The 25000-nt window shown below is 38.4% G+C and overlaps 1 protein-coding gene across 8 annotated transcripts in view; it reads right to left on the reverse strand.

The window, feature by feature from the left end:
- Window positions 1–23159, reverse strand: part of LOC123771882 (tudor domain-containing protein 7B) — a 49083-nt gene extending 25924 nt beyond the window's left edge. For 4 of the 8 annotated variants that reach the window (XM_069324333.1, XM_069324331.1, XM_045764630.2 and 1 more), the window contains exons 1-9: window positions 23043–23159; window positions 20062–20491; window positions 16549–16637; window positions 15008–15133; window positions 13624–13983; window positions 11695–11862; window positions 10436–10597; window positions 3280–3450; window positions 267–391 (exon numbers count right to left, since the gene is read on the reverse strand). In XM_069324333.1, the coding sequence (XP_069180434.1) occupies window positions 267–391; window positions 3280–3450; window positions 10436–10597; window positions 11695–11862; window positions 13624–13983; window positions 15008–15133; window positions 16549–16637; window positions 20062–20170 (1310 nt within the window). In that variant the 5' untranslated portion in view covers window positions 20171–20491; window positions 23043–23159. Of the gene's footprint in view, window positions 1–266; window positions 392–3279; window positions 3451–10435; window positions 10598–11694; window positions 11863–13623; window positions 13984–15007; window positions 15134–16548; window positions 16638–20061; window positions 20492–21295; window positions 21398–23042 lie in introns of those variants that run through there. The other 4 variants (XM_069324332.1, XM_069324330.1, XM_069324335.1 and 1 more) reach the window with 2 other exon arrangements.
- Window positions 23160–25000: the final 1841 nt, after the last annotated feature.

The raw sequence follows: 25000 nt of genomic DNA on the forward strand, positions 1-25000 counted from the left end.
CTAGAGAAGAGTCAGAAGAACATGGTAATGACAAATAAGATATTAAATGGCTTATAAAAAGTTAACAAAATATGATTATTCCAAGAGACAATAGATGGAAACTGTAGCCTATCTGAGCCCAATCACAACTTTGAAAGCAAAGAATTAAAAAATAAGAAACTGTGAATATAGTTTTGAAATATACCTGAATGTCAAGAAGAGGATATAATGATTACTCATATCTACCTATAAGCATAATTATGTATTAGCTTGCAGTATGAACATACTTTTCTGCAACTGAGGGGTCTGAAGAAGTACGATTCAGATGTGGATCATGTTGACTCCGATGGCCTTCCGCCGTTTCTTGTTTTGCACAGCTTGCAGGTGGTTTGAATGACGAAGACTGCTTTTCCTGTAGATAGAAACCCACCCTTTTAGAATTATAAATATTATTCAACAGTGGTTATTGTTGTATGTTCATTAACGGAGTAATGCAGTTATCACCACATGATTTAAACTATTATCGCCGGGGTTTTTATATTGTCACGTAATCCTCTGCATTCAAGTAATGGCTTCCCCTAGCAGTCCATCATCAGCTCTACATTAACTCCGTGTCAATTCAGAGGGTTACATACCCTTGTCCTGTACATATTTTAATATTCTTATTATATCTCGGAGGCACAGAAATGGTCGAGCACATTTCGTATCACCTTATGCTCTTTTTCACCTAGTAGGTACTCAGGAGTTAAGTCAGCAGTTGTGGGGGGTTGCATCCTGGGCAGGTTCAGTAATTCGACCTTACGACCTTGGAGGGGAGGGGAGACCACGATACAAGCTTAACGTGTATGAACACACTAACTGCCTATCCCCCGACACAGTGAATTATTATTACAGTATTATATTCTCCTATGTTACTTTATATTACAGTGGTTTGTGGTTGTCATTACCTACCGTGCTATAATGCACTATGTAACCGCCAGCTAAACTGGCTTGTGGTTATGCCACCTGCACTATAGAGTAGGGAGTGAGGCAGCACAGCCCAGCCTCCTGTTTTGGTACAGTAGTACAGTACTTGTACTTATAGTAATGACGAGGACCATAGTATATATACCAACATACAACAAAATTAGAAAGAATTTTTAATTATTGTGCTGGACAAACTGGAAAACTATTTTTTACATGTATTGCTCTGATAAACTAAGCTAACCTAACGAACCAATCCACAAGGACCTTGAGTATTCGAACTTGCGCACGGGATGTTCCCAGACGTGCCTTAGTCAACTGTACCATCACATGGTCAAAAGAATTGCAACCTGGAGTGCTACTGAAGTAGTGTATTGAAGTAGGGGCATAAAGGTAGAACATTTGGTTGACAGAACCAGAATGCACGGGGGAATTGTGTGATAACTCCTGTTGTACTTCGAAGAAGCTTTGGGATCTTAGTGAGGGCAGTAGCACTATAGGGGGCCAGATTCACGAAAGCACTTACGAACCTGTACATCTTTTCTCAATCTTTGGCGGCTTTGTTTTCAATTATTAAACAGTTAATGAGCTCCGAAGCACCAGGACACTGTTTATAACAATAACAACAGTTGATTGGCAAGTTTTTATGCTTGTAAACTGTTTAATAAATGTAACCAAAGTCATTACAGGCTAGAATTCTGTTGACCATGTGGTGGTACAGTTGACTAAGGCGCGTCTGGGAACGTCCCGTGCGTAGGTTCGAATACTCAAGGTCCTTGTGGATTGGTTCGTTAGGTTAGCTTAGTTTGTCAGAGCAATACATGTTAAAAATAGTTTTCCAGTTTGTCCAGTTTACCAGTTTACCTTTTTACCTACATGAAAAGTAGTCAGACTTTTAAACTAATTAAAATGTTAAAAAAAATTTGGTTTTAACATACTGGTTGAATGTTTTACAAGCTAATGCATTAGTGAACCAATAATCAAACTCAGAACCTTAAACTATTAGCACTTTCGCCCGGGCATGACGCAGCATTGCGTCATCCATTTACTGTCGGTAATCACGGGGATGACGCAGCATTGCGTCATCCACTAAAATAATTGCCAAAAATCAGGTTTTTATCTGATTTTTTGGGGACTGTTTGAAAACTGTCAACAAACCGAATGCAATCTGTGACTACAATACAAACATGAAAGGTGTTGATCACTTTGACCAAATGATCAAATATTATCACTTCATAAGGAAAACTCACAAATGGATGAAGAAAATGACCATCTATTTTGTGCAAATGGCTATCTACAATGCTTATGTGATGTACAACTACTACACAAAAAATACTCAACTATAATACTACATATACTAAAATACTAAATACTAAACATTTGTGGGCAGGAATTGGGAGTGTAGCTGGAAGGCGTCTGGGCGCTCACTCGCGGTTAACGCGTGGCCCGTCTTCAACTCGTTGGCGGGTGGAGCGTGACCAGGTTTTTTATTTTATATGCTAATGTTCCTCTAGAGAATTCTATTGCAAACCCATTGATACCAAAATGAAAGACCTAGGACGAAAATTGAGGTGACCAGAGAGAAAAGAGTGAAAACATTTTATCGCTTTTGCGCGCTCCTGGGTAACTCGTTCGCACTTTCTCTGTTTGCTGCGGGTAATTACCCGGGCTTTTGGAGTTTATATGCATTTAGTGCTGTAGAGAATTCTATTGCGAACACAATGATACTAAATTTAATCTCATAGGACGAGAATTAAGGTGACAAAGTTGAAGAGAGTATACACTTTTCAGAATTAACGCACGCTCCTGTGAAACGCTGGGACCCAAATCGCACAGTTGAGGGGTGGTGCGCGGGGCACGCCAAAGTGTTAATTCTAGTAAACTTCTTTGCAATTCAAATCCCCCACTGAGCTGATTTTTACTTTGCTTAACCACTTAACTGTGCACCATTTAACCACAACCCTCAAGAGTGCCTTAAGGCGCATTGAGGGTTGCACGATTTTTTTATATAATTAATCCATATTTTAATGTTTTTTTAATGTTTATCACTTTGTGATTTGAAATGAAAATGGTTGAGTTTAGAAACATTGACATTAAACATTAGTTGAGCATGTATAAAAACAACAAAAATATGTCCTTAACAACTGCACCATGAAATTGTTTGCCAAAAACAGGTGCACAGTACAGGGGTTAAATCAGCTTTTACTTAACTAGATCGCCACTGCTAGAATCTTTATTATTTGTCATGGCTGCATTCATTTGAATGCTAAAATAATGACAATGTAAATGAGCATGCATAAAACAAATATAGAAGAATTAGGATATAATACAACTTACCTGTTCCTTCAGCCTGAGTGCATACCGGCCTTTGCAGAGGATGTCAATAAGAATGCCACTATGTCTCTCAGCCTGAATCTTTTCAAGCCAATCATCAGGTAAGGCCTCCTGGTGTTTGTCTTGATAGAGAGTTTGTACATGATCCCACCACATGTTTTCTTTCCTCAGTAGCTGATCAAACAAATACTTTTAATATATTATCTAGAAATGTTCTAATCACAGTCAAAAAGATTACAGTACTGCATCCAGTCCCCTTTGCACAGCATTTCTCACAAGTAAGATACTGTACTATTATAAACTGTTCTGACAGTATAGTATTAAGTAAATACTTTCTACTTTTCCTTATTTTAATTACACTTCTACAGTAGTAACACAAACCTTACTCTTCCCATCAGGTCTACAGTAGTAACACAAACCTTACTCTTCCCATCAGGTCTACAGTAGTAACACAAACCTTACTCTTCCCATCAGGTCTACAGTAGTAACACAAACCTTACTCTTCCCATCAGGTCTACAGTAGTAACACAAACCTTACTCTTCCCATCAGGTCTACAGTAGTAACACAAACCTTAATCTTCCCATCAGGTCTACAGTAGTAACACAAACCTTAATCTTCCCATCAGGTCTACAGTAGTAACACAAACCTTAATCTTCCCATCAGGTCTACAGTAGTAACACAAACCTTACTCTTCCCATCAGGTCTACAGTAGTAACACAAACCTTAATCTTCCCATCAGGTCTACAGTAGTAACACAAACCTTACTCTTCCCATCAGGTCTACAGTAGTAACACAAACCTTACTCTTCCCATCAGGTCTACAGTAGTAACACAAACCCTACTCCTCCCATCTACTGTTGAGGGGGTGGTAAAAACTCCCAGAATCCACTCCGGGTATGATCCAGGTATAAAGGTTTCCAAGACAGAATATCATCAACGTAACCAATAAGCTTAACTGCCAAAGGAATTTTTATTTATTTTTCTGAATTTTTTTTTTATTAAATTTCTACTAAGGGAATTCTTTACATATATACAAAAAAATTATGTTTTAGGTAAATATGTATAATATACAAATTTTGACTTCAATTGAATATTATACAAAAATTACTAATGTAACTTAAAACCAGGCTATATGGATCTCAGAGTACAATCTTTTCAGATGTGATAGGAAACACCGGCTTCAGGGTGGGGTCAGCCTCTACATCAAAGACACACTCATTTGTACTGAGCTGCTAAACACCTCAAATGATATGGTGGAAGTGCTGATAATCAAAATAGAAATTCTAAATGTAGTTATTGTCCTTGTATATAAGTCACCGGAGGCAAACCCTCAGCAGTTTAAAGACCAACTAATAAAAATAGAACACTGCTTGGAAAACCTCACAAATCCAGCTCCGATCATCATCCTGCTGGGGGACTTCAACCTACAGCACCTGAAATGGAAGCACCTGGCTAATACAGTAATATCTGAAAGAATACCAGGAAGTAGCCTAAATGAACAGGCACATGCAAATGACCTGCTACGGATGTGTGACAGGTTTGCCTTAAACCAGCAAATAGTAGAACCAACTAGGAAGGAGAACACGCTGGACCTCATTTTCACTAATAATGATGAATTGATCAGGAACATAATGATTACAAATACCTGTTACTCAGATCACAACTTAATTGAAGTTATGACAACCATGGGGAGTAGACCTTCAAAACCAGTCCAGATTCCCGGTGGAGGAAATTTCAGCAAATTCAACTTCAATAATAAACAGATAAACTGGGAGCAAATAAACCAGGACTTCACAGAAATAAACTGGGAAGAACAGCTAGAAAATGCAAACCTGAACCAGTGCCTGGAAAAAATAAGCTCAGTAGCACTAGAAATATGTTCAAACCGCATACCCCTAAGAAAATAGAGGAAGAGATGCAGATTGGAATGGGAACGTCGTTCCCTATATAGGCGAAGAAAACGAATCGCGGAACAACTTGAGAGTCGCACCCTATCTCAAGAACGGCGAAGAAGGTTAGGTAAAGAAATAGAAATAATTGAAAGCAAGCTACAAGAATCATACAAAACCCAGAAGAGGCAAAGAGAGGATAAGGCCATCAGTGAAATAGAGAGAAATCCAAAATATTTTTTCTCCTATGCAAAATCAAGATCAAAAACCACATCTAGTATCGGGCCCCTGCGAAAGGGAGATGGAACTTTCACCGATGATAAAGAAATGAGCGAGCTACTGAGGAAGCAGTACGACTCTGTTTTCAGTGAGCCATTAAATGCACTAAAGATTGATAATCCAAATGAATTTTTCATGGATATGATACCAACATCAAATCATATATCAGATGTCACCCTATCCCCACTGGATTTTGAAGAAGCCATAAACAGTATGCCTATGCACTCTGCACCAGGCCCGGATTCTTGGAACTCCATATTCATAAAGAACTGTAAAAAACCATTATCGCAGGCCCTCCACATTCTGTGGAGACAAAGCCTAGATATTGGCGTTATTCCTGATATACTAAAAACAGCAGAGATAGCACCACTTCATAAAGGAAGAAATAAGGCAGAGGCAAAAAATTACAGACCGATAGCACTAACATCGCACATTATAAAAATTTTTGAGAGTGCTAAGAAGTAAGATCACAAAATACATGGAATCACAGCATCTCCATAACCCCGGACAACATGGTTTCAGAACAGGGCGTTCTTGCCTGTCGCAGTTGCTGGACCACTATGATATGGCATTAGATTCTATGGAAGACAAACAAAACGCTGATGTAATTTACACAGATTTCGCAAAAGCTTTTGATAAATGTGACCATGGTGTTATTGCACATAAAATGCGTTCAAAAGGAATTACCGGAAAAATAGGCAGATTGATTTACAATTTCCTGACCAACAGAACCCAATGTGTAATAGTCAACAAAATAAAATCCAGCCCATCAACCGTGAAGAGCTCAGTCCCCCAGGGTACTGTGCTTGCTCCAGTACTTTTTCTCATCCTCATATCGGACATAGACAAGAACACAACCTATAGCACTGTATCATCCTTTGCAGATGACACTAGGATCTTCATGAGAGTAGGCAACATAGAGGACACGGCAAACCTCCAGTCAGATGTAGATCAAGTCTTTCTATGGGATACAGAAAATAATATGGTGTTTAACGAAGATAAGTTCCAGCTCATGCGCTATGGAAAAAATGAAAATATAAAAAACGGAAACCACGTACAAAACTCAGGCAAATCATAACATAGAACGTAAAGGCAATGTAAAGGATCTGGGTGTACTCATGTCGGAAGACCTTACCTTTAAAGAACACAATAAAGTATCCGTCACAACTGCAAGAAAAATGACAGGTTAGATAACAAGAACTTTTCACACTAGAGATGCTATACTGATGATGACATTTTTCAAAACGCTTGTGCTCTCTAGAGTGGAGTACTGCTGCACAATGACAGCCCCTTTCAAAGCTGGAGAAATTGCTGACCTGGAGAGCGTGCAGAGATCCTTTACTACTAGAATCCACTCAGTAAAACACCTAAACTATTGGGACCGACTAAAGAGCCTAAATCTGTACTCCCTTGAGCGCAGGCGGGGGAGATACATAATAATTTACACGTGGAAAATATTAGAGGGGCTGGTCCCAAACCTGCACACAGAAATAACATCACATGAGACCAGAAGACATGGCAGGATGTGCAGAATACCCCCGTTGAAAAGCGGAGGTGCAACAGGTACTCTGAGAGAGAACTCTATCAACATCAGAGGCCCGAGACTGTTCAACACACTTCCGCTACACATAAGGGGCATAACTGGCAATCCCCTCACAGTGTTCAAGAGAGAACTGGATAAGCACCTCCAAAGGATACCTGATCAACCAGGCTGTGACTCATACGTCAGGCTGCGAGCAGCCGCGTCCAACAGCCTGGTTGATCAGTCCAGCAACCAGGAGGCCTGGTCGACGACCGGGCCGCGGGGACGCTAAGCCCCGGAAGCACCTCAAGGTAACCTCAAGGTAAGGCTACAAATGTTTCCAATACATAGATTATCAAAACTAAAACTAATAGTACATGTACTCAAGAATTTTATGTATTACACTGTACTTTTATCACAAAATACAAAATTAATTCTGCCTTCTCTAATGATGTGTATCTAGTTTGTTCACACTTGAAATAAGAAACAAGAATGTTCCTTTAAAATAAACATTATTAATAGGAATTTAATGTATTACAGTACATAATACCAAGTAAGTCAACCTAGGGAATCCTAACCTAGTTTAAAATCTCACAGTTTTTGGAAATGGAGAACAATGTTTGAAAGAGACGTGACAAAAGCATTGAAACCCTCTATGTATAAGGCTCTGGATGTACGTTATTTACCAATTATTTCAGCCCAACCTTCTCGTCAGATAGTACTTATATTAACAATGTGGACCATTGTACATATATTGAAGTAACGGGCAATTTTAAAATCTGTTAATAGTGAATTTGGACAAACTGGAAAGGTTTTATATTTATATTGCTAATAAAACTCAACCTAACCCATCCTAGACAATACATGCTATCTCAAGCATGTATGTACAATACATATATGTGCTATATTAGGCCTAGGAATATTAAATTTGGATATTAGCTTTATTTTTTCAGATTCTATAAAATGAATAGCACCAAATTCTACTATTTAATTGTCCATTACGTTAATATATGTATGATGGGCCACAGTTACAAAAGGTACTATCTAAACAGTTAGATGGGTCAAATTATTTACATAGCAGCAGCAGTTTAAAGACCAACTAATGAAAATAAAACACGGCTTAGAAAACCTCACAAATCCATCCCCAAACATCATTCGGCTTGGGAACTTCAACCGACGGCACCCCAAATGGAGACTAGCTAATAGTTATATCAAGAGACAAATCCAGGAACTACCCTAAAAGAACCATCACACACAAATTATCTACTGTAGATGCGAGACATGTTTACCTTAAACCAGCAAATAGAAGAGCCCACTAGGAAAGAGAACATACTTGACCTCATCTTCACAAATAACAATGAATTGATAAGGAACAATAATTACAAATACCTGTTACTCAGGTCACAACTTAATTGAAGTTCTGATAAGCATTGACAGTCAACCTGCACAGCCAGTCCCAAATCCCAGTGGAGGAGAATTCAGCAAATTTAATTTTAATAATAAAACAGATTAACTGGGAGCAAAATAAACAAAGACCTGACAGAAATAAGCTGGGAAGAACAACTAGAAAATGCAAACCTAAACCTCGTTGATACCTTGTTGATATCCTGGTTGGATATTACCTGGTTGGAACCAGTACCTGGAAAAAATAACCTCAGTAGCACTAGAAATATGCTCAAACCACATAACCTTAAGAAAAGAAAGGAAGATGTGCAGATTGGAATGGGAACGGCATTCCTTCCATAGGCGAAGAAAAATTGCAGAACAACATGAAGAGTGGAAGTTCTTCTTCCACAGGTGAAAAGTGGAAAACTTCCCTATCTCAAGAAGGACAAAGAAGGTTAGGTAGAGAAATAGAAGAGATTCAACTAAACCTACAAGAATCATACAAAATCCAGGAGACACAAAGATAGCAAAAGGCCATCAGTGAAATAGAGAGAAATAAAATATTTTTTCTTCTATGCAAAATCAAGACCAAAGACTACATCTAGTATTGGGCTCCTGTGCAAGGGAGATGGAACTTTCACAGATGACAACAAAGAAATGAGCGAAATACTGAGGAGTCGGTACAACTGTTTCAGTGAACCATTAAACACACTGAGGAACAACAACCGAAATGAATTCATGGATTTCATACCAACATCAAATCATATATCAGATGTCACCTATTTCAACCCCCACCCCCCCTCCCCACTGGATTTTGAAGATGCCATGGACAGAATGCCTATGCACTCTGCACCAGGCCCAAATTCTTGGAAATCCATATTCATCAATTGTAAAATACCACTATCTCAGGCCCTTAACATTCTTTGGGGGCAGAGCCTAGATACTGGCATTATCCCTGATATACTGTAAACAGCAGAGCACCATTCCATAAAGGAGGGAATAAGGCAGAGGCAAAAAATTACAGATCAATAGCATTAACATCACACAGCATTCTTTCAAAGATTTTTATGATGAGTAGTAAGATCACAAAATACATGGAATCACAGCATCAACATAAAGTAGCTGTCACAACTGTAAGAAAAATGACAGGTTGGATAACAAGAATCTTTCAAAACAAGAGATGCTATACCAATGATGATACTTTGAGATGCTAGTGCTCTCTAGAGTGGAATACTGTTGCACAATGACAGCCCCTTCCAAAGCTAGTGAAATTGCTGACCTGGAGAGTTAAACAGATACACTACTAGAATTCGCTCGGTAAACCATCTGAACTATTGGCACTGACTAAAATGCCTAAATTTGTATTCTCTAGAGCACAGGTGGGAGAAAGATAGATAATAATTTATAAGTGGAAAATATTAAGAGGGGCTAGTCCCAAATCTGCACACAGAAATAACATCACACGAAACCAGAAGACATAGGCAGGATGTGCAGAATACTCTCGTTGAAAGGCAGATGTGCAATAGAGAAAACTAACATCATCAGAGGCCTGAGACTGTTCTACACGCTTCCACTACATGTAAGGGGCACAATTGGCCAACCCTTCCACAGTGCAACCCATCTTCACACCCCAAATCCATTCCCATCCAGCGGTCGACCCCAAAGATGCATTCAACAATTTTAACATGCTGTTTATTCAAAACAGGAATTTTCTCAAATATAAAATTATTTTATTATATGTTAGCATATAGTGCATATTAAGGCATTTGTTAGGTTAAGTGTTTAGGTTCTGTTGGCGATTATTTGTATCTGTAGTACATGGGTGATGCGTTTACAGCGTTGTGGTTTGAACAAAATTCATCATTGAAGTACTTGTTCCAGAAGAGTTTGAATGAAAGACCATGGCAAATACTGATTTTGGAAGAGGGATATAGATTTATATGGAACATAACTGGTAATATAACAACTGCAGTTACTGGATTGTTTCAAGTGTATGTTAGCATATATGTATAATACACAATGGCATGAAACAATTTTTTATCCTTTAATTTAAATGCAGTTAACTACCACATAGAATACATACCGACTTGATCCTTGACATAGACAATGCCAGATCTGTAGTAACAGGAAGCTTTTGTCTAACTAGCTTCTGAATTTGTGGTAATGCAATCTTCGCCATATATTCTTCGGCCTGCTCACGTTTCTCAAACTCATTTGGGTAGCTGCTTAGTTTTAACTTGCCAATCTGGAGAAATATACCGGAGTTACTAAGAACTATTTGGACCTAAACAAAATACCACTGATAATATTATGACATTTTTCTGTAAACACACTCGAGACGCTCACCAAATACACGACAAAGTATATGCCCAGATCTGATAGTGATGAGGAAATATATCACTGAAATGACCTGGCAGCAAATTCTGGGGATAAGTTCTAAAAGTACATCTTCATAAAAATGCAGATATCATAAATCTATAAAACAAACTACTGGACTGGGATAGCTTTGATGATAATTTAAATACTGTACTATATTCCGTGATTCTATGACATACCGTTTCCGACCTATCAAGCACACAGACTGACCAATCTAGCCATTTTTAAATCACCCTAATGCAGTGTTGTGGTGATGTGCTTACCTATTTGTGCCTCTAGAGATTTAGATCCTGCATTAGTACCCTGCCTTAGCTATTAATTGCACACACACCCCACTTTCTCCAGCAATCCAAAACTCTCATGCTATGTTTACTATTAAAAATACAACTGGTGGTTGCTTTCACCACCTTCAGCTCATGCTCTATACACTACCATTCTCGCTACTTTTGGATATTTCATTTCATCTTTGAGTAGTGGAGTAGTGTAGGGAGCTACACGTCGGCTAGTGAAGTTTCCCCCCAAACTGGTACGAGTTGAGTGGTAAATCAGACATTCTAAATTTTCTTCTTGTACTTTAAAAGACTGGTCTAACAAAGACTATTTTTATGGTATGAGGGAAGGGGGGGGAGGGAAGTTCCATCTTGTAGCCTGCTTTGATTAATTTCAGCATGTTGCTTAGATCACTGTGTTCCCCTGCATCTGAGACAGGGCAAGGAAAAAGTCCTGTACTCAGAAAGTTCCCTCTCTAGGGGTACCTGGTGCAGGTATGCCAATCTAATAATGCATACACAAGGCACTGATGGAAATGATCATGAAAACATTTGAATGAATATTAAAAGATATTTTTACCTACAATTGATTGTTTAAATTTAAACAAATATACATAAACCATTCCATAAACCTGGCAAGTGTTAGTAAAATACTAAAATTGTTAGTCTAGGGAAAACTAAGAAACTTGCAACTTACCGTCAGAGTTGACAACCAGGAAGGCTTTCGACCCATTGGAACCGTGCAGAAGATAGGAACATCATTTTGATTTAATTTTAGCACTTCCTCCTCCAATCGTTTCTTAAACGACTTTTCACTAGGTTTACCATCTGCAGTCTTGCAATTATTGTTGAATCGTGGTGGTACCTGTAGTAAACAAAATTGTTTACATAATTAATATACTTTACATCATAACAAAAAATCTTAAACACTAGTGTGCAATTCAAAAGAACAAAATAAAGCTAAAGTAAAAGTTCCTTTTTTCCAAATACAGTACAGTATGATAAAAATATAGAATACATACATGGAAAAAATATTTTTAACAAAATTTAATACAGTGGAACCTCGGTGTACGAATTTAATCCATAGCAATGTAACATAACCCAAATATTTGTACACCCAATTGAATTTCCCCACAATAAATAATGTAAATTGAACTAATCCATTCTACATCCAAAAATATTAAACAATTCATCTAGAATGCTAATTTTTCCATACACAAAACAAGGAATAAATGTTAACTAAATAAAATAAATGAACATTTAACTGCACTTTACCTTTATTGAGTACTCTTCTTGGGGTATGGAAGAAGGGGGGGGGGAAGGAGGAGGGAAGGTGTCAGTGTTTGTAAGGGGAGTCCCCATTCATTATAACGTGAGTGATGACATTACTGAAGTGCTTCCTTCCCTACCTTTTGTAGGCATACCATTAGGACCTAGTTGCGGCTCGCTGCTTGCTTGTCTCACAATGAATCTGTCTAAAGACAATTGTTTTTGCCTACATTTGAACAATGGTTTGTAGTGAGACCTCACGCTGTCATTAACCCTTGTGCTACTCCGCTATTAATAACCTTCAACACCACCAAGCGCAAGAAATAATATAAATATAAAAAAAAAATTGTCTTGTAAAAGTGTTCATTTGTGATCACAGGAAAACTAATAAAAAAAATTGTAGGTGACATTTTCGCCACAATAGGGTGGGGAAGTCTGGCAAAATTGAGGCATTGACAGAGCAGGCGTCAGAAAAAAAAATGTGTGAACCAACTGAACAACTAAACTGGTATGGTGAATCAGGACAATAATTGAGGTTGTCATGCAGTCAGCTGACGCTCCCTCCCTCACTCGCGAACATTCCTACTCCCTCTATACTATGTGTGTGCTGTTTTTACACTATATACACACATTATATACAAGTATCTACACGTTTCATTCACCATAACTGTACAACTAAAGCTGGTATGGTGTCCAAACAGCATAGTGGCCACCATACACTGCATGATAAGTCACACTCCAGAGAGCAGACGACACCACCTCCCTCACCAAAATGGCTCCTCCTAACATACTCCATTTGCTGTTATTACACTAATACGCACGTTATATATACTGTAGATATCTACACTTGTATTCACCATAGTGAACCACTAAGCTGGTATAGTGAGTCCAAACAAAAGGTAGCCACACAGTCAGCAGATGCTACCTCCCTCCCTCCATCATTTAAGAATAAAGGAATCGTGCAAAGGTATTCTCATATACAAGTGAACTTCAATTAACTAAGATGCATTCCCCAAAAAGTGTTCGATAATAAAAGATTTGTTAAACTATTTTACCCATTGACTGCTATGATGAGAGCCAAGAAAACTTCCAGACCTAAAATATTTGTCTTTTCAACTGCATCATTTCATTTCTCTTTGTTTAGTATAAACTAAGCACATCAAACTTGTACATAAGAGACTTTCATCACTTCCAGCTCCTTCTGTTCCTCAAATTATACCTCTTATATTCCACACAGCCATACAAACTTACCTTTACTTTCTGGGACCTGGGTGGTGGTCGCCACATCCCAATAGCAATACACATTACATAGTTGCCATACACAATTCAATCTTACAACATACATTTTTCCCTTTACCTCATAGTGTGGAGCAAACCGTTTCTCTTGGTTACCACGGCCAGCACACGGCCTTATCCAGTTTCCATCATCATAATACTTTCCCTTTTGTTCATCTTCAGTTGCTTCTGGTTGTGGAGGAACATTAGAAAATTTTGAAGCAGGAATTTCTTTGACAGCTTTATTATTAACAGGTGGAGCAACAGTTTTGTTTGCAGCAGGAAATTCTAGTCTACTGAAAACACTTGCTTTTGGTTTAGGGGCCACATCATTACGTCCTTTGCCATGCCTTGAAAGTCGTTGTCCCGAGCTAACTCTATATGCATTTGACCGAGGTGGTGCTGGTGTCCATGCAGAAGGAACTCTTGGTTGCCGTGCTGGCTGCAATTAAGAGGTAACAAAAATAAAATGGCATTGAATGTAATGAAACGCAATTTTCTGGGCGAGCCTCTGAGGCTTCCTGAATGATATTCAAAAGTATCTCTTGCAACAAAACAATTTAGTACAAAAGCAATATTAAAACAATCTAAAAGCCTAACTTAGGCTAATAAAGCACTTACCTAATCTAACTGAATCATAACTTTACCTAGCCATAGGTTAGATTAGGTTGGGATTATATTTGTTTTTCTGTTTTTACAATTTCCCATTTGATTCTTTCTTTCCCCTATGGAAATATGTTTTTGAAGTAAATTGTTTAGTTACAAACCAGACTTTCAAATACAGAAAAAAATAAGTCGCAAGAACTACATCTCGACACTAGTGAAGGAACAAAGGGGATATGATTACTACATATAAGATACTGAGGAAAATAAACAAGGTTGGCAAATACAGCCTCTTTAAATTTAGGGAAGGTAGGACTGGGCATAAGTGGAAGCTGGAAATGCAACTATGACTAGTATAGCACACACGTACTATATTAGGCCTCAGATATCGTGTATTAGGCCTAGGAAGGTTAGGCTGGGTTAGCTTGTCTTTGCAAAGTAGAAAATAGTTTTCCAGTTTGTCCAACTCAATAGCATCGATTTCTACTTTCTAATTTTGTTGTACGTCAGTATATATATGCTGTAATATAGTAATGCTGAGGACCATAAGTACTACAAAAATGAGAAGATGAGCTGTGTTAATCACTATTATACCAAGTTCAGAAGAGCATGGATGATTTTTTACTCTGCTCAGATAACCCAAACTAACACAATTTTTCGGAAATCCTGATCGGGTCTGCAGTGACACGATCTGCATTTTTTAAAGTGCTCTGTAAACATACAGTTTCATTAACTACTCTGAAATGTTTCTGCAAGAGGTATCCAAAGTTTACCCAGTACAGTACCATTACAGAATAGAAAAAAAAAGATACATTATCCTGTAAACTTGACCTAGCCAAATATTTAACAAATGAGAAACACACCTTATGATTTGCATGTCCTCTCTTTTCTCTTTTTTGCTCTCTAATCATTGTTTGGAGGTTTAGCATACGGTCATCTCTCAGCATCTTCACATACAGCTCACCTCCTCGATTTATTACCTTCATAACCTGTTCAATGTTAAGAATGATTATTACATCATAATGTAATGTATTTAACTTTTTAGCATAAATCAATATATTGTATTTATAAATTAAACTTTTGGTTAAGCAGGAATCTTCTTTACAGACACAGTAGCCACCAAATACTTAGTCTTCCAATGGTATACAATATACAATACAGTACTGTACTTCAATACAGAGAAATATTAATAATTATGTAACTTGATTCAAATGAATAACAAGAGACTTAGATATATAGAGAAAATCTGAAAAAAAAAACAGATGGTCATGATAGAAAAAGAAGAGTTTTATCCCCAAATTAGGCTACTGTCCTCTTCTTCCAGTTCATAGTGATAGCATCATTAACTAGAAATTTAGGAACATGCCATATTGAAATCCTAAGAAGACAATATACTAATGATGGAGTCTGAGCTTAATCTTACTAAAGGCAAGACATGGTAACTATGAGAAGAAAGCATTAAGCAAGGATGATTATATAGCACTTGGACAAGGACAGTACTAAGGGCACGTTACCCCCGACACTATAACAACCTTTTCACAGGCAGGAGAGAAAAATGATAATCTTGAGGTTATCTTCAGATGATTTCGGGGCTTAGAATCCCTGCGGCCCGGTCCTCGACCAGGTCTCCACCCCCATGAAGCAGCCTGTAGCAACTGTCTAAATCCCAGGTACCTATTTACTGCTAGGTAAAAGGGGCATCAGAGTGAAAGAAACCTTTTAGCCCATTTGTTTCCGCCTCCACCAGGGATCGAACCCGGAACCTCAGGACTACGAATCCGAAGCGCTGTCTACTTAGCTGTCAGGCGCCCAAGTAGATAAGCACCAATATCTATCGTACACGATTAATTACAAGTGGCACCTGGTAAACTGACAATGAACATAGCAACTATGGTCTTCTCAGGAAATTACCAAGCATGAAGGTAAGAGGAATAATGGGAAGATGGTAATAAGGAAAAAACCATTGAGAAAATAAGATCATATTATAGGTACAATAACAAAATGTTGAAAATAGTAGTGGCAGTTATAACAAAGCTTCCAGGAAATGAACTAGGATGAAGAGTGACAAGAATATCAGCCAGTCATAGAATCAAACAGAAGACAGAAACAATTGTAAATGTGACAAGGGCAAAACTGCCAATACTTATTAACGGAGGAATGCAAAGCTAGTGGATACCACTGGTAGAAATATCTTTGCAAATAGACAAATTTACTCTAACTCCTAAATGCAATTAACTATTATTGTTGAACAAAAGTGAAACACACAAGTGAAGTGAAATGTTTGTTGAAACATTATGCCTCTCATTTCACTTACAAAAAGGAAGCTTACATGGCAAAGAACTAGCGACCTAACCCTAGCTATAAATTATAATAAATTATTAAATGAAATACAGTAATCACTTACATCATTAACAGATTGCAGGAAACTGGCAAGTGTTCCGTGATTTAGTTGCCTGTGGGGAATTTCCATTCCCACTACTTTCTTGTATTCCACTGAAAAGTAAGTGGTGATAATATTAGGGTAACTAGACATGACTCAGTTATAAGAGGACAGTCACGAAATGTATACTCAACCATATGTATTCAAGACAAATACCCATTTGTATGGAAGATGGGTTAATTACCACTTGTATTTAACACTGCAGATGAGGAGTCACAGTAACGTGGCTGAAAAAGTTGACCAAACCGCAAACTAGAAAGTGAAGAGACGACGACATTTCGGTCCTTCCTGGACCATTATCAAGTCGATAAGCTTGACAATCGACTTAATGGTCCAGGACGTACCGAAACGTCGTCATCTCTTCACTTCTAGTGTGTGGTTTGGTCAATATTTAACACTGTCAGTTTTTGTTTATCTCCCTGTTACTGATGTAGTGTCCATTCCATTACACAAAAATCACACATTTACAACCATATTATTTGTCAAAATATGCACACAAGTTCCATTATTTTTAGTAAAAAGAACAAAACTAATGGGTATAATATATTTAAAAAAAATCAGATGGAATAGGAGTTTCCTTGTGCTAGAAGAGATGTGGAACTAAGCAGTCCATTGATTCGACGTATAAATAGGCATATCTATTATGTATTGTTAATGTGTCACTCCTCTTTCTACAGATTCCAAAATAAAAAAAAAATAAAAACATTGTGGTCGAGTCCTGTATAGTATAATGAAATTATGATGTTATAACATCCATTATAAACATTATTAAAGCACAGATTAAGAGTTTCAGAGTCTCATTTGAATGGCTATCATCTCACATAGGTGTTGTCCAGCATGATAGCACAGACAAGGCAGCTAAAACTGCATGTGATAAGCCTGAAATTGAGTGGAATATGGGCATTCCAATCTCTGCTGTAAAAGCTGCAATATTTCAGGAAATTAGGGATGACGAGCCGTTACCAACACTCAAAGGCCAGAAAGCACGAGTATTAAGAGCTATGCCATGTTTAGAATTGAGTATATGTACGGGCATCTACTAGACTGCAACATTGCAATTGCCAGAATTAGGCTGGCAAATTGATACCTATGGGAGGTGGCTACAGGTAATGAATCTCCCAATGGTGAACGTTCCAACTGTAAATTATGTGAACAAGAGCTGGGACATACTCTCCAACACTATATCTGATTGCCCTGTTACCAGTGCTCTCATACTGAATGGTATGAAGTACTTTGGGCTCTGAAATTACTTTATACACATTACACATGAATATTAGAAGATATTCTTGTGCTGTACCCAGATTTTGCTAGTGGAGGTTAATAGATCAGCCTTACATTTCATGTTCTCTTCCCCGATTCCACGTACAGAGGAACCTCAGGTGCCGAGCAGCCCAATCTACGAGCATTTCGGGTAACGAGCGAGCCACTCGCAGGAAATTTATCTCGAATAACAAGCTTCCACTCGGTTAACGAGAAAACCATGTGGTGCTGCCTAGTGTTCCCGTTGGTTCTTGGACGCCTCCGATGACAGTGTTGTTGTTTTGCAAGAAGAGTGTGTCACATGACAAGCTCGGTGTCGGAATGGATTAAATTCGTTAACCGAGGCACCACTGTATGACTAACCATCCTGCGAGATGGGGATATTAGTTAAACTTATAGGTAGTTTTTTATTTACACTGTAATCTCTTATATAGAATAGGGTAGCAGCACATTGCTGTGTATGCCTAGCTTGTTATAAAAAAATTGTCATGTGAATCCCCTGCATAGCTGTGGAACTGCTTTTTCCCCTCACCTTCAATGCCTCTGTACTGGAAGTTTATCTTTACACCAGCCCAGATGAGTCACTAGTCCTGCCACCTCTCCACCTCTCTGTACCCCCCAGGGCCTGGCACGGCCTGGTACGACTCAGAGGCAAGCCGGGCGCCTCTGCTAACCAGTAGTTTGCCTTCACAAACAAGCAGGTAGCCGCCTTCAACTGGCAGTGGTGCAGCTCAACACAAAGGCACCGCCAGCCACAAACAACCAGTTTGCTAGTTGACCAGATGTCCACCTTGCATTGACACCAGATAAATCATCACCCCCAGACTATATAAAGGGCACCACCTCCCTGGGGAGACAGTCTCTCTCTTAGTGCTCTTGGATCACCTTGGTCTCTCTCACCTGTCGTACGCCTTCAGCCAACGCCATGTGTCTGATGCCATGGTGGTATGGTAGCTGTCTTCAGTACACCAGTATATCTTCATGGTTTGTATTCGTTGAATTTCTTAGTTTATTTTTGCATTAATTTTCATATTATCTTGCTCAACTCTGCATTACATGATCAAGTGTTTTCAGGTTTCAAGTGCCATTTTTGTTCATTAATATTTCCATAAATTGTTTTAATTATTTATTTGATGATTTTCATTTGTTTCCACCTGCCACTTACACACTGCAAGGGCCAATAGTAGCATTTTTTATTTATGTGAGGGAGAGCCATATCATCTTGGTTCAGTATTGCTGCAATACCACAACCCGTCACAAAATAAAAAAATAAACAAAATTTGCTTGGATAATACAGATACTGTACTGTATTGTAAAAGCTCGGTAATTCAGATCCCAGTAACCCGAACAAGTATTTCAGCTGAATTCACAAAGTTTGTTTTTCCTTTTTTTGGGGCTTTCTAATGCAAATGGGGATTAAGGTTAATGGGATGTATGGAATTAGAAATCCAAATAAATTTGAGTTTGAGTATTTAACTAAGACAAATCAGCCAACTACAATTCCTGCAAGATGAAAGCCTGAAATTACCGGTACAGTACATGAAATGCATAACTACTGGTAAGCATGAGGGGTAATGCCTCACCAGCAAGCCAAAGGCCTTCACCCATTGAAGGCACAGCAGCTGGCAGTCAAAACCGACCTTGCCAAGCTCAAACTTTTTTTTGGAGCTTGGCAAAGCAGTGTTGTGTTTTGCGAGGTTAAATTGGGTTTAGTTTGGTAAATGAGCAGTATTGAGCACTTCATGAAGTACCAGCCCATCCTCATAAAAGTCCATTACATGCACCAGCCAAACACTGATTATGAATGAAAAATGGTTTACACAACTCTGATGATGTTCGAACAATGATCCTCCCTAAACTACGGAAATTTATATTTATTCCATGTAAAAATACAAATTGTTGGTCGTGATGCCAAAAATTCTGAATGTTAATTTTTGGACTTTCAGTAAAAATTAATCTAATTCGGATTTCTGGTTAACTCGTAGGGAGGGATGGGGACCACTATATGATCCAGATTACCAAGCATGGACAGTACATCAAATTAACCTTACTGAACAAACCAACAAGGGCCGTGACGAGGATTCGAACCTTCGTCCGGGAGCATCCCAGACGCTGCCTTAAATCAACCGAGCTACGACGTTCATTAGATGCATCACGCTGTTGTGATTTCTGCTTGTAATTAACCTACTCTTACAATACAAATGACATAAAACCTACCTGCAAGTTTATCCATGTGTGTTTCTCCACCTAAAGCAGTGAGAACCGACTTTATGCAGTCCGTCACTTGGTCACGGAGCTGTTTTTGTTCGGGGGTTAACTCGGCCATACTCGTGTACTTTTCTAAACTACGGCCTTTAATATGGTAGTGTGCTGTAGTTGCACACCTCGGTTATGTCTGGTTTATGTAAATCAGGTACAATAAGCACTTATTTCTAAGGAAATGGGTCAAAAAAGCACTAATTTTTTATGTTACTTTTTCCAGTTTTTAACACCACCTCACTTTATTCACAAATTTATAAAAAAAAAGAAGTCACTTAAGTCTTGAAAACTTTACTTGTAAAAAAAAAAAGCACTGTGTTAACTACAATCTACTGACTGTAGTTACAAGGGCAAGGTGAAGCATCACCACTTCACTTCATCTTGTAACCTGCAAGGGAAAAAAAAATTACATTAATAATTAAACTGAATGCACATGCAATGCCAATGAATTGCACAATACAGTTACTAGAATTGGAACTCAGTCGAGTTTATCCATCAAAGAACAGTACAATATTTTAAAAGTTCAAATTATATAACTGTAAAATAGCAGTTGTTAATCAATTCCAAGACAATTTGAATATTGTGTAGCAATTGTCTACACTTTAAATGTCTAGTCCACTTGGACTGGATGGTAGAGCAATGGTCTCACTTCTTGAAGGTTGGCGTTCACCTCTGGCATGTCCAAGTGATTGCACAAATTTCATTTCTTCCATCCTATCCCAAATCTTTATCCCTTCCGAGTGTTATAGTCATAATGGCTTAGTCCTTTCCCCTGATAGTTACTTTAACTAAACACTAAGTAAGGACTGTAATCTCATGAGTACTATGCTGCCTGAATACTGGCCAATAGGGTGCAGCATTATTTAAATAAAGAATAAAGTAACAATATTCCTGGTAAAGCAATTATTAGGAAAGAGCACAAAGTCATTGCAATTATATATAGATAGCACTTAGAAGGGATAGGAGGGTAATGATTTAGGACAATACTGATGAAAGGAATAGTGGCCAACCACTTTAATGGTCATATTTCTATTGAGGTTTAGGTTTGGAGAAAGTTGGAAGCAGGACGATTCATAATGCAAATATTGTTAGGGTGATATATAAAAGATATCATGAACCATCACGGTAACTTGTGAGATATGATAGTTTTGATATTATTTTATTTATATACATACAGTACAAGAGTTCTTACATTCTTGTACAGCCACTAGCACGCATAGTGTTTCGGGCAGGTCCGTAATCCTACGTTACCCGGAAGACGATCCCGCCAAATCGTTTAACCACCAGGTACCCATTTCACTGATGGGTTAAACAGAGGCTGCAGTTAAGGATTTATACCCAGTAAATCCTGCCCAGCCAGGATACGAACCCAGGACAAAGAACTTGTGAAACACCAGGTGAGCATCTTACCACTACGCCATGGGGACTGCATAGCATTTAATATCCTTCTTTACCCATCCTTACCAAAACTAACCCCTACCTTAATAAATTAATCTTCTCCAGAAAATCCAAGTGGTTTAAACAAGAACTAGTTAAAATTAATGTTATCATTAGATTAGCTTATCTTAGAAAGCGTGCAGCACTTTGAAAGAAGTCCAATACAATACTCACCAAAACTGAAATTATGGATTAGGAACTTGCTGCCGAGTCATCCATATCGGATGTCTAAAAATCTCTAGCATAACTAATGAATACAGATTTTTATTGTTCAGGGTTGGAGGGGGGAGGGGAGAAAAGCCTGTTAAGCTTATTATTTAGTTGGTTTCAGCATCAAGCAACAGCCTGGTGGACCATACTCTCACAAGTCAAGCCTGGCCTCGGGCCGGGCTTGGGGAGTAGAACTCCTCCCAGAACCCCATGAACCAGGTATCAACCAGGTAGCACAGTTGAGTCTGGCTAATTATCCATTGGTTGTGTGGATTGGCTTGACCCTGACTATAGAAATCTTGTTAATTAAGCGTAACAAGGTGCCTGTCTTATTTTATATACAAAAGTATATAAAATACAACATTCGTTGAAAACACACACACACCATTAGCAATTTACCAAATCTTTCTGTAAAAATGAATGTGTAACATTAACATTTCCTTAATGCCTGTCAACTTCAAAGATCAGCTTAATTATTATCTATAGAAATATACAAGAGTTCTTACATTCTTGTACAGCCAGTAGCACGCATAGCATTTCGGGCAAATCCTTAATCCTACGTTCCCCGGAATACGACCCGCCAAATCGTTTAACAACTAGGTACCCATTTTACTGCTGGGTAAACAGAGCCTACAGTTAAGGACTGATACCCAGTCAATCCTCCCCGGCCAGGATACGAACCCAAGACAAAACGCTCACAAAACACCAGGTTAGTGTCTTAACCACTACACCACAGTGACTGCTCAAATCATGAGTAATGCTGTACCAACCAGTTATCAGAATGGCAAGTTCTAAATCTACATGAAAACTGCCCCCATTACTGAAAACATTACTCCCATAACTCAAGATGACCGCGGCTTGTCATTTAAACCGCTAAACTACCTCGCGGCATCTGCTCTCTGCCACTCCCCCCTAAAAAAAAAAAACTTTCTCTACATCACTTCCTAATGAAAGAACTTAAAGCACTCACACAGCACCACACACACACGCACGCCCAACACACCACAGAACCCAACCAGCTCATCACCACAGGAAATTACGCGCGCAGAACCGCCAAAAGTAACAAAACAGAAGCCCCAGCATCACATTGTTGTCATCATCAGCTGTATACACATGAATGACATACCGTACATTCCTCCCCCTCTCTCACACACAACTACTAACACCCACCGCCCTACACTCTTCCCCCCACACATAACTGATACATTGAGCGACAGGCCATGCCAGTTTCTAGAGGTGTTGAAGCCATTAAGGCTGACAAATGGTGTCAAACAAGAGCGGCAGCCACCCACCTGCCGTGCTCCCTGTGCCTAAGTCAGCCGAGTCCCTCAGACACCCTCAGCCAAGCGAGCAGTTATCGTACCCCTCACATCAAATATATTAAACCCTTCTAAACCTCACTATTTTATCAATCACAACTATTTTCTCCTCTCTTATATTCACACTTTCCAGTCAATTTGACGCACGTTTTATTTCTACATACAATTATATGTTAGTTTCTCATTTGTTCTCTTTGCCCTGCCAACAAAGCCAAATTTCCAATTTAATTGTGCAATAATTAGCCTAAAATTTTCAATAAATAAATAACTACATACATATATATATATATTGGATTGAAATTACCGACATATAGGTAAGATATTTACCTGATTTACCTGAGGGCCACTAATTTTAGTGATCTCGACGAGGACAGGAAGCCGGCGGCTTGTTAATCTTGATATCTCTAAGTCATACTTAAGAAAAATTATGCAGCAAGAGAAAAAGATAACGATAAACAGAGAAATAGAGAAAGAAACAAGGAACCAGAAATCAAAAGAAAGAGAAAGAAAACAGATTAAAATTATAACATTAGGAAAAGGAAGCCTATATATAGGCTTCCTATATAGGCACTGTTGAAGCTATATATTATTATAGCTATATATATATATAATAGGGGGCATTCCCTGCCCCCACTGGCCAACTGATGACCTTTCCCAGGATGCAACTCAAAACAGTTGCCTGTATGTTGTTGTTGTTGTTGTTATAGATTCAGCTACTGGGAACAAAAAGTTTCCAAGTAGCACAGGCTATGGTGAGCCCGTAGTGGACTTACCTGGCACAGGAGCGGGGCAAGTAGCACAGGCTATGGTGAGCCCGTAGTGGACTTACCCGGCACAGGAGCGGGGCTGTAACTGGAGTTGCCTGTAATTCACGGGTACCCATATTTAGTGCCGGGTGAACAGCCACATCAAGTGAAAGCAAACGTACCCAAGCGTCAATTAATAAGAAGAATTACCTTCGAGGTATATATAAATACAGTTTATACCCTTTAGTCCTTGACTACATATTCCAACCCATTCTTCTGTTTAGATAATAGTTGTAACTATGCAACCATGGTACACAGATTGCCGTTCTAAGCAATTAGAACTTTGCACTATTCACTTTATTGTCTGAAAAAATGAAGCTAAATAACAAACTTAAATATTCCTAGGCCTAGTATAGCACACATATGTACTATATTAGGCCTAGGAAGGTTAGGTTAGTTTAGTTTGTCTTTGCAACACAAGTAGAAAATAGTTTACCGGTTTGTCCAACTCAATAGTGACGATTTTTACTTTCTAATTTTGTTATACGTTGGTATATATATCCTACCAGATACCCCAGGGAATGTCAGCTACTCGTGGGAGATGCATCCAGGTGAGGGGAGATCTTGGGAAACTTCAATACAAGTTTTTTAACACACTCTACAGACTAAAAACATTACACTAAATATCTAAATATACTGCCGGCTCTCTGGCTATTGTAAATAGGGGAAGTGACGTCATTGTAATTTACCTTAATGATAGTATAATAGTTCAATTATCACATTCTTTATCCTCATTTCTTGTCGCTTCAGACTGGAATGCAACGCGCTTCTTTCTGAAGTTAGATACTGTATATAGCATATTATGACAGTGACAGACCACGAAGGAAAGATTACAGGAATTTCCTCAAGAACTTTTGTATTTAATAATACATCTTCCTTCTGAAGATGTATTATTAAATACGAAAGTGCTTAAAGAAATTCCTGTCTTTAATCCTTCCTTCGTGGTCTGACATTGTCACATTGTTCATCACGTGTTACTTTCACTGATGTCTAATCTTCTATTGTCATTGTATCTATCAATTATTTCGCTGTTGCTCGTCAAACGTCTGTGGTAGAAAATAATAATTTTCTAAATGTGTGGCCACGTCTGTGGTAGAAAATAATAATAATAAAAAACTGCTTAAT

The sequence above is a fragment of the Procambarus clarkii genome, chromosome 14, assembly GCF_040958095.1.
Source record: "Procambarus clarkii isolate CNS0578487 chromosome 14, FALCON_Pclarkii_2.0, whole genome shotgun sequence".
Classification (NCBI taxonomy): Eukaryota; Metazoa; Arthropoda; class Malacostraca; order Decapoda; family Cambaridae; genus Procambarus; species Procambarus clarkii.